The 19,300-nt window shown below is 40.8% G+C and overlaps 1 protein-coding gene across 11 annotated transcripts in view; it reads right to left on the reverse strand.

Moving 5' to 3' along the window:
• Pkhd1 (PKHD1 ciliary IPT domain containing fibrocystin/polyductin) overlaps positions 1-19,300 on the reverse strand; it is a 483,551-nt gene that overhangs the window by 380,804 nt on the left and 83,447 nt on the right. For all 11 annotated transcript variants that reach the window (XM_076557889.1, XM_076557888.1, XM_076557887.1 and 8 more), the window contains 2 exons: positions 10,855-11,077; positions 3,716-3,866 (listed from right to left, as the gene is read on the reverse strand). In XM_076557889.1, the coding sequence (XP_076414004.1) occupies positions 3,716-3,866; positions 10,855-11,077 (374 nt within the window). The remainder of the gene's footprint in view (positions 1-3,715; positions 3,867-10,854; positions 11,078-19,300) is intronic.

Below are 19,300 nucleotides of genomic sequence, written 5' to 3' on the forward strand. Positions count from 1 at the left end.
CCCTGCATATACAATGGACCAAATCCATCTGCTGTCCCCCGACAAACAATCCCTCTTTGGTTCGTGTTCCCCTGTTAAGACCTCATCTTGACAACCACAAAGCTCAACACTTGGTACACACACACACACACACACACACACACACACACACACACACACACTGCGACAGTGGCACAGACTACTCTTTCCAGGATGAAGGTATGAAGGGAGGTGTCAGCCCTTCGGAAAACTATGGAATTAAAATGTTCCAAAGACAAGTTATGCTAATACCATAGGTCTTCATAAAATTCACATTATAAATCATGCATAGAATGCTCCTAAATATCTTGATAAAGGAATATATTCATAAACATATAAATATCCTCATACCTACATGCACACAGCAAGAGAGAGAGAGAGCCAACATTAACAAGTTCATCTGACTTTGGGGACCTTCTGCTGCTAACTATCTATTCTAATTGTCCCAGTTAAGTATCTGCCTGTCTCCAAATCTAAGCTCAGACAAAGACCCCAAGGTCAAAGTAGAGAAACCACATATTCTTACATGGGTAGGAAAATTACTGGGGACCTTCTCCTCTCAGATCATAATGGCCTGGGTTATAAATCAACTCTATGTCTACTAAGTTAATTGTGGACTTCATGATACCCACTTCCCAAAGCCAACCAAGCCACTCCACCAGAGAATAGAATCTAGGATTAACAACTTTTCCATTACCTAGAACTACATTCTCCTGGGTCCTGGACAACTGTGTGCCCGCTCAAGCTGCATAGATATCACCGGACTCCCTATACATAAATACAGTCAATAGGTAAAAATTGTGTCCCTGACTCTTTTTGATCAGTTGCTGCTGAGGCTAACATGGACCTCAGATTCTGAGGATTCTGCCATAACTTTCTTCCACATGTCTTCCTAGCTACTTGCAAGGGCTCTGCTCCAAGTAGACTATTTAAAACTATGACTCTATCATCACCACTACCACATGTGGCAGCCACAGCTGTGACATATAGGAATGGAGTTGCCCACACATAGCGTTAGCCTGGTAGGTTTTTGAGACATGCCCTCATTCTCCCCTAGCCCAGTTCCTAAAGAGCATAGGGCTTACTTTCTCCACAGTGACTTATGGCTCCACAACTGTGATGTCAAATACCAGACTATGTGATCTTTACCAAGTCTTTCATCCTTATGAATCATAGCTGATTCTTCTCTGCAACACTAGTTTGGGTGATACCCAAAGCTCCACTGAACTAGGATGAATCAACTCTAGGTACCCTCTTGTGAGGCTTACCTTCTCCCTTACCTCACTTCCCAGCTATCCCTTAATGGTGAGGACATCCTTTCATAATGTTTTCTTATCTTTTTAAAAGCACAGCAGAGGAATTTGAAGATGTTTAGAACTCAATACATATTCATTGCTTAAAATAAATGAAGCATCTAAAGATGCCTCAAATCTCAAAATTAGACTCTGAAATGTTAAAAAAAAAAAAACCTTAATGAAATCTAAGAAGTAAAATTATCTGGTCAAAGCAGTAAACACTGTGATGAGTAATCCAATACCATGTTCTTGCCCTGTCACTGCTAACACTGGACCTCTGCTCTGTGTGTGTGATGCAGTTTTCGGTGTCTTACATGTAGTTAGGTTCACTGTAGCCTGATCAGATGGCTACTAGTATTATCCCCACTGTACAGATAAGAAAACTGAGGCACAGGTAGGGTAAATAATTCCCTTGAGATGAGTAGTGTATTCAAATCTCGTAGTAGAGCTCCAAAGCTCAGACACTTAACCAATGTGATAACCTTCCTCTTGGATCCTTTGCCCAGAATTTGCTTATGCTGATGTTCCAAGAATGCTAGACGGTTGCCCATTCAGACTGAAAGTGAGGCCAGGGCAGTGGAAATGGAGACATGAAGCTGGTGCTGAGAATAAGCATAGAGGTAGGGTTTGTCACGAAACAAGACCTCTCTATCGAGGCTCAGAGACCTTTGCAGAAGGTGGAGTGGCGGGAGCATGTAAGAGGCAGGAGGGGATAGGGATGTGTCAAAAAATGATATCTCTGGACATGGCACAGCTATTGTACTCATTAAGTTCTTGAAGGTATGGTTACTTGCACAAGCTTGAGCCCCTCAATATTTCACAATGGGTGAGGAACGTCTCATGAGACCCTTTCCCTCCATCAAGGACAATTGATAGTTAATGGTTTGGGGCAGTCCCTGAAGGTGTCGTTTTCTTCAGTGGTGTAGCCACTGACTAGTTGTTCATGCTCCAGTAAATAACATCCTACCCAGGGCCATGCACAAAATGTAAATCAATCTCAATGGTCACATGCAAAAAGAGGGGGCATGAAAGAAGAGGGGGAACGTTTTATCAGCAAGGGAAGGGATAGGAGAGAGGTCATAGGGCATGAAAACAACTTAAATGCACATATACACATATGAAACTGTCAGGAAAAACAATATCTTAAAAAGTAAGATTGAGGGAGGCTTAACGATGCTGGGTGTCCCCTACAGTCCCACCTGGCAGAAGAGTGAAGTGGGACCTGAAATTATAGGACAGAGGATGTGGAAATGAGAAGCCAGTGTGAGCTGTGGATTGAAAGGCAGGAAGTGAGGACACTGGGGAACCACCTGCTTGGAGGGTTTGGGGGAGTGGGAAGACTGGACATGGGAGAAAAAGAACATAGAGGCCCCTGGGACTGGGGACAGACGGGGCTCAGTTTAGGAAGGGCAGAAAACAGACTGTGCAAAACAACACATTTTCAGCAGAAATACAAAACTCACGCAGAAATATTTACCACAAGCCAAAGAAGTAGAGATTTGGATTGGGATGGGGTGGATCAAACAGCATACACAAAAGGAGCTAGAATACTGTGTGACATGTAATAGGCACTTAATAAATGTTTGTACCAAATAAAAGAGACAAAGACAAGATGACCTCAGGATTGCTTTCATAAAAAGAAAGGCACCTAAGGGAGTAGGTGCTCAATAAATATTATTTTGGGTCTGTGTACAGTGAGAAGCCTGGGGAGTTGGAAGAGATTATCTGATACATTTCCAAAGAACTCTTAGCCTCTGATTTCAGTTCTCGAAAATTCCCTTGGGAGGCTGTGGAATCTCTCACTGGGGACTTAAATAACACAGCATCAGAAGAGCCACTTGGAGGGAGTGGTTCAGATGGTTTGTATGGGATACACTGAAATGGAGAGGCCAAACCAAACGGCCTCTGGCCCTTCTTGTTCCTAACTTCCCAGGAATCTCCACCGAGGCTGATGTTCACACTCCTTCCCCATAGAACAGAACTGAACCAGAGAGACAGGCGACACTGTTGTCCTGCAAGCTGAAGGTGGCTGAGTGATTTGGAAGCCTTCCAGACGTGGCTGGTTAAATTGTCGGCTATTTGGTTTACTAAGAAATAAAACACAGGGACCCCCTTTCTAACATGCATGCAGAAAACAGGACAGAATGCTGCAGAGGTTATCTATTCAGAATTCGCCCTCACAGAGGCCAGGCAGGATTCATTTGTTTTGGAGAAAATATATGATTAACCATAGTTAACTATGAATTCAGATGCTAAGCACTGGATCAGCCCCTCAAAGTTTGAGAGCATTTAATATTATATATCGCTGCCATTTGGACTAAATTGTTTTTTTTTAATGTACACAATATTACAAATTTAATTTGAGCCATTTGAATCAGTCTGTAAAAGAGATTTGATTATACCTGAGTGTTCTGGCCCCGGCTTTTCTGTATTTCAGTAATCTTGGCGATAATTGGCTGATTAGGCGTCTCGCACTCCATCTCTGCCTCAGTTTCCATGGTAATGTTACAGGAGCTATTATAGATGAGAACTTCATCTCTTTCCACTTTAGGGCTGAAACAAGAGGGGAGGTTAAATGGGGTGTCATCAATCTTAATGAAATGCAATTATTTTTACTCTTATTAATCATTGCAAGCCATTAGCTTGTGGCAACTAGAGGCCACCATTTGTCAAATTTTGCAAATTTCTGTAATTTTGTTTCCATTCTTTTATTGTTTATTTGTTTTTCCTTTATCTGCTCACCCAGCAATGAAAACGCACACAGTTAAATATCCTTCACTGAGGCCTTTCTTCTTTTCCAAATTAGGCACATGAGCAGATGCTCTCCAAACCCCACCTAACAAGCAGCTCCCAGACAGCACTTTCAGTTCTAAAAATGGAAGCAAAACCTGAACTGAGTTTCTTTATTTTGTTTGGGGCTTTTTTTTTTTCCTCGTATCCCTGTACCTCTTCCTGATCTTACTCACACTTAGTGTTGGGGGAGAGAATTGCCTGAATCCCTCCAGGGCAGATGGAGAAATTGGAAAACCCTCACAACTGGCTAACTGGTCCCTAATTCCAACTGTGAAAAAATGAGCTCATTTAGACTTTCAATTCCCTCTCCCCAGCTGATGGCAATGAGGCTCTGTTGCTAGCAGTAGAACATTAACTTAGTAAATTAATTAAACTTACTTAACAGCCCAGACTAAGGAGATTCGATATATGTACCAGTTACATCCCAGACATTCACTTTACAAAGTCCTTTCGCTTTAAAAAGAGAAGGCAGACTGGATTTCCAATGAAGAACAGCTACACGGATTTAGAGAGAGTCTAAAAATATGCAGTAGAGAAGGTGGAAGTATGGATAGTAGTTTCCCCAACAGGTGTGATATTTATTCAAGAATAATCCTGGCTTTAGGCATTGTTGTAACTAACTCAAAGATTATTAGCAATAATAATGCATGATGTTTCATACTTTCCTACAATTTTATATGCAAGGTTTCGTTTCAGCCTGTGAATTAGGCAGAAGTACGAAGTAAGTAACCCAAAGAGATTGGGGGGATTTACATTAAGCCAAACCCAAATTTATTGAGTGTCAAAATCAGAAATGGGGTGTTGTGCTTCCTACGCTGGGTCCCTCAGATTTGCAGGCACTGACTTAACATCAGCCAGGAAGATGGCAGACCCCACAGGAGGGTCAAAAGGAACAGCAGGAAGGACAAAGGTCACCGACAGAGAGACTATAAATCATGTCAAACTCTAGCTTCTTTCTTGAAATCAACATCAAAATGGTTTCTCAGACAATTTGCTAGAAATGATGACTGTATTTGCCTAGCAAAGACATGACTTCCATAACCACCATGTTCTAGACCTATGGAATGTCAACGGTATTTTAACATCACACCATCCAGAGTTAACACAGACTTTAGGCTAACCACTGAGGTTCTGTTTTCTTTGCATCAGAAATGTACTACCCATGGCTCCTAACACTGTGTTCTTTCGCACGCCTGATGTTTACTTGAAGATGGTAAGGATCTCAAAGCATCAGCACTACAGTGACTTGAGGTTTCACTGTGTTGTATATATTCAACAGAGGCTTGGGGCAGCCTTATCGTACAAAGGTGTGGAAGCAGGTCAGTTATATTGGAATAGCTGGTACAGATCCTTACCATAGATAAGACACTGGAGACAACACTCACCGAACTTTGTTTTCCCTTTTGTAAAATACTTACTAACAATCTCACCCCTGTCTTTATAGAGGTGGTAGAGAACAGAGTGCTATGAAGCGTGCTGAATGACTAGAACAGAACCTAGTATACAGTAAGTGGCCAATAAATATAATGCTTGCTCTAATTTGGGTAGCAGTGATGTTAGTCATGTTATTGTTGAAATGTTGGAATCCACATTCAACTCTAAGTTTTTCACTTCACTGATTTGAACCCATGTTTCAAATACATTGTAAATCACACGCCATCGTCTTACTAGTTAAACCTCCATACAGAAGGCAAATGGAGCTGTGGGGGTAAATATAAGCCATTTGTTCCTAGTCACTCTGCAAGATTCAGAGAAAAGTAATGTAGCATCAGTTCCAAAACAACAAAAAATAGACCTAGTCAAAAGCCCATGTCTGGGGAAGTCATGGGTCTTAGTAGGGAACATACTGTTGTTTTGAAAATGGCTAAGTTGTCAAACTGCCTTCTAACCCTTTTTTATTTGCAGTGATTTGTATTGCTCTCAACATTGCTCATAGAGGGTAGAGAGTGGTTAGTTCAGAGATTCATAACTTGCCAAAGTGCTGAGAATAAATGAGTCTCGGTACTCATCTATAAGTGAGTCATTTATACCAACCTCCCTCCACCCATGGTTCAGGGAACATCCCAGAAGAGGGGATAGAATGACTGTAAGAAGTAGAGGATGAAGAAGAGAGCTGTGAAATGCTTTCTGGTGGACTTGACATGGCCATGACACATAAGAACTCGTGGGAAATGTGGCTGTCTGCACAAGATAAAGCCAGTCAAAATCCAGCAGGGATAGGGAAAGGGCCCCTAAAGACCCACCCCCAGCTGAGCAGCTATTGGACATTGCTCACTGAGGAAGGTGTGGCTGTTGGAGCATTGCCTGGGTTTCCTTGGATGACCCCACACCTATACATGGATGGTTAGCACCAATTGGGCTTAGTGGTTTATCTATTTCGAAAAGAAAAGGAGTATAATTTGGCTCCACTCTAAGCTGGATGACTGAGACTTCTGCATAGGAAGTGTTTGGCTGTTCCGAGACGAAAATCTCATGTTCCTTTTTAGTCCATCAAATGTAATGGGACATTCCACTTGTTTGCCTGCTTCCATATTCCAAAGAACAAATGCATTTTTTTTTCAGTTTTTGAGAGGTGGCCCTTTTATTATTGTGGGTTTTTTGTCTTGCAGCTATCTTTGGATCCATTGAGTATGGCATTTTAGGACTATATTTGGCAGATAGTAAGATTGTTTGTTCAACAATTATAGTTACTGAGATAAACTTTCATTTGATATCATGTATTTTTAAAAGGAGAGAAAAAGAGTATGTAAACTCAGGATGGACTTGTATTTGAGTTCCAGGGGGAGCTGGAGAGGGTTGGGGTGGATATGACCAAATTACATCGTACATGTTTATAAAATTCCTGAAGAATAAACTTTAAATTATTAAAAAATAGCACAGCTAGGTGGTGGGGGTGCACGCCTTTAATCCCAGCACTCAGGAGGCAGAGGCAGGAAGATCTCTGTGAGTTCGAGGCCAGCATGGTCTACAGAGCAAGATCCAGGACAGGCACAAAAAAAAAAAAAAACAGAAAACTAAAATATTATATAATATTTGAAAATATGGAAATAGAAGCAAATGCAAAATCAAAACGGATTTTGCAAAACTTGACTTCAAAGCAATCTGAGGCTTGTCAAGCCGCTGTGGGGCTTAGCACCCAAAAGTTGCTTTCTCCTTCTTTACTTCTACTTATTTTTCTGCTGCTGGGCTGGAGCAGAGTCTTAGACTAGTTTGTGAAGGACTCGCTCTGTATTTACATCATAAATCACTTATGAGCCTATCTGAAAGAAATGAAGTTGGTTGACGACACAACCACATTCCATATGAGTTGGTTCCCAGACGGCTACTTTTATTTCTGGAAGCTCATAAACCATCTAATTAATAATCCCTTCTACAATTTTCTCAGGGATAATGTCAAACTGACTTTTCTAAATTCCCATAACTCTCCGTTTTTCCCATAGTTAGTTGGGAAAATGTTTGCCCATCATCCTTTTCTGTCATTGGCCTCTCTGGCAAAGTTCTGAGTAAATGATGCAAGCCACTCTGCTCTCCTTCAGTTTGCCTGTTCCCAACACATTATCTTCTCTCTTTAGGTTCTTCTGTTCTGGAAGGTTAACGCCCTTTGTGGTGACTTATAGTTTTGTTTTCTTTTTTTTTTCTTTGAACTTGTCTCTGATTACCTCACTAGAGTTGTTGGTCATTTAAAGGCCATTGATAAAATTGGCAGAGAAGCCATGATGCCTGAACTAGACCTTCCATGCAGGCAGTATCAAAGAAACAAAAACAAAACTAGATTTACACTTACAAGATTTCAAAGTTTGGCAAACACTATTAGTCCATGTTTCCTTTCACAGAAATTTGATGAATGAGGAGGTAGAGTTGATCAGATTTGAAAAGAAATTAAAGTATATAAATAAACTGAGATATCAACAAATATATAGATAATGATATGACTACAGATATAGAAGGATAAACATAAATAGTTAAGGGAATGTGGTGAAAATGTTCGTTCAAACAGTGGTAATAATAGTTCTAGAACCTACAATTCTAGACTCTCTATCTATTGCTCTTTCAGTTGATGCCATTGGATCCGAGAGAAAACAGGTAATGAGGTCCTGCTCTTTAAGTAATAAAAGCTCCTTTCCCCCACTTAAGCAGGACTTGCTTTGCATAGCTCTGGTTTCTCTTCCCACACACATCTCCACCAAAGCTTTCATCACAGATGCTGAGAGACAACATTATGCGAAGTGCACTGCGAGCCAAGAGCCTCAGGCTCCATCCAGCACTCCCAATACTGCCGTGCGTTCACTGTAGACACTGGACAGGGACTTCATCCTCACTTAATAGAAAATCTAGAGCCCTTCAAGGTCTTCCCATATCTCCCAGAGAACTTTCCTCTTCTCTCTAGAGTCGCTTTACTTTCTTCTCCCTCTGCTTCTGCTGAGCTGGCCTTTGACCAGGTCATAAAACTCTGTGGTAACTTTGTCCTTGCTGCCTCCACTACCTGAATTTCCACAGTGGCACCTTCACTTCCTAGAAATGCTCCTCTAAGCAGGGTGTCTAAAGAGTCTGAATGCTTTATAAGTATATAATAGTCATCACACATGATCACTACATCTGCCGTCTTTTTACCTCTTAAGGTTGTTGACATTTGTGTCCTATCATCGAGTCACTAGACCTGACACAACACTTGCACCTAGACCATCGTTGTACTCACTAAAAGGTGAATGGCAGGTGGTGGTTGTAGATAGCTGAATAGATGGATACACTGGGCACAGTTTTGCCACAGGTACATCTGCCTTTGCCAAATGACATAAAGCCCAATATTAGTTCTATCAAGGAGATACGGCATCTAATAGAAGGGGGTTCTGTGAAAAGACCCTGGAAAAACAGTACTCTATGTTCTCAAACAGAACCTTTTAAGAAGTGGACAGACTATATGCTGCATGATTTCCTTAATGTCCCTTGCAGAGTTTACTGTGTGTCATCTAGTTGTTAAATCAGCATATGTTCCACAGAGAAATACATAAAAACTAAACAAAGAAGATAAACACTATCAACAGTATAGCCACCTAGAGGCAGAGATTTTTGACCTTTCTGAATACATCCTTCCAGCTTGGTTTTTCCAAGCATCTAATTGTGTACAAAAAAAAAACCACAATGCACGTAGAAGGAGGAGTCACCAAAAGCACCTCTTTGGGGTCTGTGGTTTTATTTTTCAGGACTTTGTAAGCTTTTCCTACTGAACACTCTACAGCATGATTTTTAAGTCTCTTAGTGCCATGGCATTTGGATGTATTAGTAAACTCGTTTCAGCTATTAACTTTGTAAATACCACACACTGCTGTCTGCTTTCTTAAAATAAAGTCCTAGAAGTGGAATTTCTGGGATGTTCAGTATGTGAAATTCTACAGTTTTGATCAGTGATTTAGCAAACTATCTTCCAAAGATCACACCTTCTTTCCTACTAGGCACCAAAAGCCATGTGTGTTTCCCGCTCCTCTTCAGCATGAAAGATAAACTGTGTTTAAGTTAAAGAGCTCTGAATTCTAGCTCAATACATCACATCCACTTTGGCATGCTGCAATAGCCAGAATACTGAGCAAAATTCTCACTTACACTGAAAACAAACTTATAGGTAAGGGTACAATTTGTAACAGGGTCTGAGACACAATTGTTTCAGCCACCTCTGGCAGTAAAGAGAAAGACCATGAAATAATCCAAGAGCACTATTTAAGATATCCAGGTAAAGTTCCCCAAATCAGTGGAACAGGATCTGTGGACATGGTAGTGAATCCTGAGACCCTGCTGCACCTGACTACAACTTCTATGCCCTCACTTCCCACTGTCCCTTTCCAAGGCACATCACACCCTTCAAGGCATCAGCAGCCACGGAAACATTCTTTTCCTCTGGCTGGCCACAAATCTCTGGTGGAAAGACAGACTTCTCAGGACATCACAAAGACAAACAGCCATGAAAAGGACTAGCTATTTCCTCCACTGTAGGCAACTGGTCTTGTTTGGTTTTATATCTTAATGAGGAAATCGGTCTTCATTAAAAAGTTGGTTGTAACCATTCTATCCAGATGAGCAATAAAGACATAAGGCAATGTTTGGTGATAAGATATCAGCCTGTATAGGAACTGAACTGCAGACAGGAATTAAGGCCATGCACAGCTACCAGCATGCTCGCTTTTAAAAAAATTCTGTTAGAAAAGGGTTGAATCTAGGCAGTCATGGTATTGCTTGTTATATTTTTTTTTCCTTTTTAAAACTCAGAGTCCTTGGAAGTGTATGGCCTCTAATACCCAGCTCTACAGTAATTCTAGGGCATAACCCCCCTTCTTTTGAATAAACATTGTGCAATCTGCCAGATTTCTCTACTATTTTTTTTCATACTTGTGAATCTGTTTGGAAAGAAAAGAAAAAAGGAAAGGGGGAAGCCTTCTGTTTTTCATAATGTCTAATCTTTCTCCCCATTGGCATTCACCAGATGTTGCTTTGGATCGGAAGATAAATATTAAAATCTAAGCAAGAACAAAGTGAGCTGTTTACTGGGCATATTTTTCAGATGTTCTCTTGAACACTTGAAAAAGACAGAGATGCTTTGATATGTAGGCTGGCTAGAATCCATGATGGAACGGCCCCTCTGAAAGAGTTGGAGGCCCGTAGGACATATCCACCCTGCCGGTGCTTTTTGCCAGCTCTGTGGATCCCAGTGGCCATGCGCTGGTTGGAAAGTCAAAGAGGACAGGAAAGATGGAGCTACCTGAGGAAGAGGCCTGAGAACGATGATGGGAAGGCTGGCTCTGCCTGGTGATCTGGTGCAAAGAGACACTGGGAACTCTCTTCACAAAGGTAGAGGAAAGGCCAGGATCCAGGCAGTCTCTTTGTCCCTATGGTGACAGTCAACTCACATTGCAAGTAGGTGTGGCTGCTAGCTTCACAGCTGTCTTCTGCATGCCTCAGGTCACATAGGAAAGCCAAGGACACTGGAAAAGTCACCAGAAGTTTAGGTAAACCTGTGGAAAGAACTCAAAATCTCATGTCATTTCTGTAATGATGCTTTATTTGACCATGGAAAATGAAATTATCAGTTCATCTAAAAAAAAGAATGCTTTATCAGCCAACATGGGACCTTGTCTCAAAATAAAGTAGATGATATTATTCATGAATGACACTGAAATTGTCTCCTGGCCTTCACACCTCTTCTTGCACACACACACACACACACACACACACACACATATATATATATATATATATATATATATATATATATATAATATTTTAAAGCAGAAGACTATAAAAAACAATATTGTAAAATATAAATAATCCTCATGAATCAAATGGATGTGACTGTTCAGACAGCAAGAAACTAAAAGAGTTCTAATACTTCTAACTAATTTGCTGCTCTGGATTCATTTTCTTCCTCATCTGCTGTGGATATCGCTCTATATAAATAAAACACTGATTGGCCAATTGCCAGACAGGAAGTATAGGCAAGAATAACAGAGAGGAAAATTGAGGAAACAGGAAGGGAAGGGAGAGACTGCCTGGAGCCGCTGCCAGGACAGGGAAGATGTAAGGTACCAGTAAGCCATGAGCCACGTGGCAAAGTATAGATTAATAGAAATGGGCTAAACATAAGAGTAAGAGCTAGACAATGATAGGCCTGAGCTAATGGCCAAGCAGTTTAAATAATGTAAGAGTCTGTGTGTTTATTCTATAAGTGGGCTCCGGGACTGGCGGGACTTGGCGGGAGCTGGAGAGACATTCTCCAGCTACACTCATCCTCATAAATAACCACTTGGCACTTTAAAAAATCATGCTTGGGCTGGAGACATGGCATTATCTGTTCTCCCAGAGGATCTGGGTTTGATTCCCAGCATGAACATGATGGCTCACAACCATCTATAACTACAGTCACCCTTTTCTGGCCTCCATGAGCACCAGGCACATGCATAGTGCACAGCCATATATGCAGGTAAGACACACATACATATGAAATAAAAATACTTTAAATAAAAAGTTATATTATTAAACAAATTTATATTTCTAAATAAGAGGCTTTTGACTTTCATTTTTGAACATTTATAGATATAACACACGACAAAATGTTCTTGGACCTGCTCTTTCCACCTAATTCCCAATGTTTGGGTGCCATATCACCACCTGTAACTGCTGTGTATAGGCTTCCACTGATGCTACACATATGCTGCTGACATGGCTATAAGGAGCCTATTGCTTCAACAGGGAACTCTTGGAGAGTTCCAAATATGTTCTGCTACAGATATGAGCCAAGTTTTTGCTAGGATGAATGTATATGAAGAAAAAAAAAAAAGAAACATAGGTACAAGGTCAACTTTAAAAGAAGCTGCCATCTTGCTTTCTGAAACAATTTTTGCATTCCTCCTGTGTGTATTTGTGTCCTCACTATTCCACACAGTTGTCGGCACTTGAAGTTATCAGACCCCGACTTTTCCTTCTGGTGAAGAACACCGTGTCATGTTGTAGCTTTGATTTACATTTTTATCATTACATTTTAGATTGAATTTACATTTTTATCATCTTTTAAATTGAGAGATTTTATTGCTTTTTAGGTTGAGAAATTTTTTATGTTTAATTTTAACTCATGTGGCGTTCCTGTTCTTGTCATGTGACTGTTTTTCAATAGTCAAAAATTTATCTTCATCCTATTGGACTGGAATTCTGGGGCCCTCTAGAAGTTACTATGACCTCCAAGTTTGTGGCTAGACTTCTCCCTCTTTATAGAACTTCTTGCTTAACAGAATTCTCTGTGCATTATAATGGCCAGTAATATTTCATGAGTTAGAAAAGTGAGCATTTTTTCTCATTTCTCTCTGGGACAAGGGAGAGATGTAAAACAACAATAAGGCAGGCATGATCCCAGCATTTCACGAAAGAAAGACATCAAATAGATCTGTAACTCTGAGACCAGCCTGGTCTATATAGTGAGTTAGTTGCAGGCCAACCAAAACCCCAGAGTCAAACTCTAGCTCCAATCAAAGAACAAAAGTAACACAAAGTGACAGTAACCTTTAACTGCAAGAAGAACAAATATCTGGCGAAGCGTTTTCACAGGAACTGTCTGAAAATCCTGAAGTGGAGAAAAAAGAAAAGTCTCTCTGGCCTGCTACATCTGCAGCTAGCCTGTCTTCACAGATACCCAACAAATATTACCAAGATCTTCAGGATTCAATCTATTATTGCCTCCCTCATCACAGTGCTGGCAGTGAGGACCACACGAGGTAAGTACACACAACAGGATTTGGAGTTACACAATCGCACCCAAATGCTGTTATTGCTGCCATTACATTCTAAAGCACCTGACGCCGAGGACATTCGCTGGGAACGTGTTCTGAATGAACAATTACAATAAAAATGACTGACAGTAGGATTCTCGTGTGGGTAGACACAACATGAGAATGTTCTAGTTCCTAAGCCCCAAGGCAAATAAAAACAGGCTCAACACCTATAAAATAATGAATTCATTATAGGTGATTAAGTGGATGCAAATTGACAAGGTGGATTATGAAAAGCACCCAAGGCTGGGGATCAAAATCCATGGGTTTTACTCAAAGTTCTTCCGCTAAATAGCTCTGTGACCTTAATCGCTTTAGCTCTTCATGCCTCATGGAAAAGTTAAAGTTTCCATGAAAAAGTCATTTGGCATGATCCAAGGAAATGCAAAAAACCTGAAGATCAAAGATCTTGAGCATTTTTAAACAAAAGTGAAATATGAATTTCACCTAACTGGATGTTTTAGCACCCATCGTATGGAAAAAATGTTCTTTGGCTAGAAGTGTAATTTGTGAGAGTAAAGATAGATGATCCCAAAAGCAGCAAGGGAACTTTTCTCATCTCTATCTTTAATTCCCCATCATTCTCTAAAAAGGAAACACATTAGTACCATGGCATTGGAACAAGCAAAACTGTAATTAGGAAAGTTTGCATCCTAAGACATTTATCTGTAATCTGGGATAGGAAACATCCCTCTATCATGCAAAATCGAACTGAAAATATTTCAAACCAAGGGACAGAATTCAAAGTGACCTTGTTAAATTTGAGAAGTTAACAAAAAATAAACAAACAAAAGACCAGCTGAAAAGAGTGAGGCAGAGAACTGCAGAGGCAGAAAGAGGCCATGTAAGCAGGAAGAGGGACTCGCTCTGCAGTCATTTTAGAAACACAGAAGTATGCTTGCCATATGCATGTACATAAACATGGCAGTGCACATAAGCTAATGCATACATACATAGTACACACGTGCACTCAATGCACACTGATACAAGATTCACATACATGAACACATACATGAATGTTGTATAAAAATTTTCTCCGAGATAAAATATCTCATCCTCCAGGCAAGCTCATGAACTCAGGAAATAAACTACTCAAAAATGTCAGAAGCCCCTGAAACTGACCAGATTAGTAGCTTCCTCTTTCCCTGAGCATATATATATAAGTAGTAGAACTACTGAGAGACATCTTCCAATAGGCTGAGCTGCCTGGAAAAATCATATCAGCGAAGGTGCATGGGAGAAGCAGAGACCAGCTGAGCTCCCTGAAGGGTCTCCTGCTGCAAGTAACCCCTCCCCCACACCACTGTAAGTGACCCCAGTAAAACCATTTGGTTCACCAAACTAGACTTTGATGGTATCCTGACTTGGTGTTTTATAGGCTCCACATCTGGGTGAGGAGACACTTGTTCATGTCTCCCTAGAAACAGTGTCACACAACACATGCATATATACCATAGACATGCATGCACACACTGCATGGAGAGAGAGAGAGAGAGAGAGAGAGAGAGAGAGAGAGAGAGAGAGAGAGAGAGAGAGAGAGAGAGAGAGCTGCGGAATCATGCTTTTGTACACTAGTTTAATAGAACGCTGATTGGCCAGTAGCCTGGCAGGAAGTATAGGCAGGATAAGCAGACAAGAATTCTGGGAAGAGGAAGGTTGAGTCAGAAGATGCCAGTCCACCATCCAGGGAGCAGCATGTAATGGCACACAGGTAAAGCCCAAGAACATGTGACAACATATAGATTAACAGAAATGGGCTGAGTTTACATGTAAGAGCTAGTCAGTAGGAAGTTAATGGCAGAGCAGTTTTAATTAATATAAGCCTCTGTGTGTTTACCTGGGTCTGAGAGCCTGTGGACTGGGCAAGACACAGGAAAACTTCCAGCTGGGGGGGGGGGGAATACTTAACAGAAAGCACTATGATGTCAATAACAAGTCTGGGACCAAATTATCGGCAGACATTGATGATGCTCCCCAACGTGTCTAGAACTTGCTAAATAAGACAAGCTGCCTGGTTTTGGAGCTTCCGGTTAGACAATGATGTAGGAAACCAGAGAAGAAACATCAAAATGTTTATGTAGAAAGTTTCAGACATCATGAATCCCGAGAATCTACATTTCTAACAAATCCGCAGGCAATGCTGCAGAAGTAGCTGCAGGGCACAAGCAGACTCCGCAGTCTTTGCACACATGCATGCTGCAGCTTTCCAAAAAGGGCCATGGACTGGTTAACACCGGGGTGGTTCAGAAGGCCAGTGTTAGCAATGCAGAAAGATGGATTCTCTGAGAATGGCGGCTGGGATACAGGCATGAGGATTGCTCCTCTGACAGAAATAGAGATTCCCAATGATGCTGGTTATACGCAATCCTATAAAGCAAGAGAATCGCTGATTCTTAACAGTTTCTCACGCATAACCCCTTTACCATTTGATGTCTATTACGGGTGTACTTTCACGGGAAGAAATGAAAACGCAATTATATGCACAGCTTTTGCTTTAGTCGGCTTCAGAGGATTCAAAGACTCCCCACACCTCCACCTGGATCCCATGTAAGGAATTCTGGAGTAGGTGCGCACAGACCATAAGAATAAGGGTCTTTTCAAAGGTTTTTTTTTTTTTTTTTTTTTTTTTTTAAGAAAGAGAAATGTGTGCTTGCACAATTGATGAGTGTTTGGTGCCACCCAGTGGCCATGGTAAGAGTTTCAGCCTTTAATTACAATATTGCTCCTTTCAAAAATCCAGAGACTTGATTGTCAATTTCTAAAACTAAATCAAACCCCTTATAGTATACTAACTTAATTTTTCCCATCTGAGTTATCAAACTTACAATGCCAAAATTTACCTGACCCTTGAACCCTTCCCTGATTTTTTTCCTCTGTACTTCTGATTAAGATTTAATATTTTAAAATAGTACCAAAAAGTTCTATAGTTCATGAATTCGTGATAAGTACATGAGAAAGTTTAAAAAAGAAAAGACCTGAAGAGACTCTCTCTGTTCCCCCAGACCCAGTCCTCAGGGTCTTCCCCATCTCAGCAGCAGAACTTTTGCTGCATCCTACCCTCCCAGCTGTCCAAGCCTCCTGTGGATCCCACAGACCATCATCCCCATCCCCACCCCTCCCGCCCTTGTTACTGTGGATCAGCCCCCAACCCAGGCAGTCAGCCTCTGCTCAACCACAGACCACATCTGCCAGAAGACCATGTTGGCTGCTGTGGACCTTCTCCACTCTCTCTGTTCCCCCAGATGTTCAGGGTCTTCTCTGGTTCTGTGACAACAGCTGCAGCCGTCCCTCCCCCGTGTCCACACCTCCTGTGGACATCATAGACCTTCTCCACCTGGCCTCCCTCCTGCCCTCATCTGTGTCCCATCCAACTCTGGCAGACCCCGTGATGCTCAACCACAGGCCTGACTGCCAGAAGACCAGAGTCTAGCTATCCTAACCGCTGCAGGCCCTGAATATCCCAACATAGCTGAAGAACAAGAAAAAGACCTTAAAACCAACTATACGAAGATAATAGATGATCTTAAAGAAGAAAGGAATAAATCCCTTAAAGACATCTAGAAAAAAAATGCAAACAATCAGAGGAAATGAATAAATCCTTCGAAGAAAGCCAGGAAAACACAAATGAACAACAGCAGGAAGTGAATAAATCCCTTCAAGAGAGGTAAGGAAAAAAAACAAACAGTGGAAAGAAACGATAATGAAACTGTTCAAGATCTGAAAAGGGAAATAGAAGAAATAAAGAAAACACAAACTGAGGAAATTCTGGAAATGAAACATTTAGGAATGTGCACAGGAACTACAAAGACAAGCTTCACTAATAGAATATAAGAGATAGAAGAGAGAATCTCAGGCATTGAAGATGTGATAGAAGAAATGGATACAAAGAAAATGTTAAATATAAGAATTCCTGACACAACACATCCAGGAAATCTGGGACACTAAAAAAATACCAAACCTAAGAATAATAGGAATAGTCAATGGAGTAGAAGGCCAGCTCAAAGGCCCAGAAAATATTTTCAACAAAAGCATAGAAGGAAAATTCCTAACCTAAAGTAGGACATTCGTATAAATGTACAAGAAGCATACAGAACACCAAATAGATTGGACCAGAAAAGAAAGTCCCCTCACCACATAATAATCAAAACACTAAACATAACAGAACAAAGAAAGAATATTAAAAGATGCAAGGGGAAAAGGGCAAGTAGCATATAAAGGCAGACCTATTAGAATTACATCCTTACTTCACAATGGAGACTCTAGAAGTCAGAAGAGCCTGGACAGATGTCCTGCAGATCTAAGAGTCCACAGATTCCATCCCAGACTACTATACTCAGCAAATTTTTTAATCACCATAGATGGACAAAATAAGATATTCCATGATAAAGTCATACTTAAACAATATCTATCTACAAAACTAACCCTACAGAAGGTTCTAGAAGGAAAACTCCAACTCAAGGAGGTTAATTACACCCATGAAAACACACAAAAATGTCAACCAGCAAAACCAAAATAAGGGAAGCACACACACACACACACACACACACACACACATCACACACACACACACACGCACACACACATCACACACACACACACACACAAACACACACTCATACACCAGCAACAACAACAAAATAACAGGAATTAACAGTTATTGGCCATTGATCTCTCTCAATATCAATGGACTCAATTTCCAAATAAAAAGACACAGACCAGCACACTAAATATAAAAATAGGATCCATCCTTCTACTGCATACAAGAAACACACCTCAATACCATGGATAGACATAACCTCAGGGTAAAGTGTTCAAAAAAGATGTTCCAAGCAAATAGACCTCAGAAGCAAGCCGGGGTAGCTATTTTAATATCTAACAAAATAAACTTCAAACCAAAACTAATCAAAAGAGATGGAAGACACTACATACTCATCAAAGGTAAAAATCCACCAAAATGACATTTCAATTCTTAACATCTATGCCCCAAATCCAAGTTTGTAAAAGAAACACCACTACAGCTTGAATTATATATTGACCCTCACACACTGATAGTGAGAGACTTCAATACTCCATTCTCACCAGTAGACATGTCATCTGGACGAAATCTAAATAGAGAAATACTGGAGCTTATAAATGTTATAAACCAAATGGACCTAACAGATATCTACAAACATTTCACTCAAACACAAAAGAATATAATTTTTTCTCAGCATCTCACAAAACTGTCTCTAAAATTAACCACATACTTGAACACAAAGTGAGTCTCAACAGGTATAGGAAAATTGAAATAACATACTGCATCCTATCAGACTACCATGGACTAAGGCTAGATACCAACAACAACAGAGAGGGAGCCTTCACTTGACACTGCCTGGATGGCCAGGAACCAAAACCTGGGCAGCTCATAGACCGATAATAGAACCAAATATGACTGGCAAAAAAAAAAAAGTCAGTGAAATGATTCCTAATGATATTCTGCTATATTCATAGATTTGTGACTAGCCCAATCATCAACAGAGAGGCTTCACCCAGCAACTAATGAGAACAGATGCAGAGACCCACAGGCAGAGCTTGGGAGACCCCATGCAAGAGAGGGAGGGAGGATTGTAGGAGTCAGAGGGGTCAAGGACACCAGGAAAACATGACCCACAGAATCAACCAAGTGGGGCTCCTAGGGGCTCACAGAGACTGAAAAACAATCACAGACCCTGCATGGGTCTGAGCTAGGTTCTCTGCATATACCTTATGGTTATGTAGCTTGGTGTTCTCGTGGGATTCCTAACAGTAGAAGTGGGGGTGTCTCTGACTCTTTTGTCTGTTTTTGGGACTCTTTTCCTCCTAGTGGGTTTTCTTGTCCAGCCTCAATATAAGGGTTTGTATCTAGTCTTA

Source organism: Peromyscus maniculatus, chromosome 21 (genome assembly GCF_049852395.1).
Source record: "Peromyscus maniculatus bairdii isolate BWxNUB_F1_BW_parent chromosome 21, HU_Pman_BW_mat_3.1, whole genome shotgun sequence".
NCBI classification, from domain to species: Eukaryota; Metazoa; Chordata; class Mammalia; order Rodentia; family Cricetidae; genus Peromyscus; species Peromyscus maniculatus.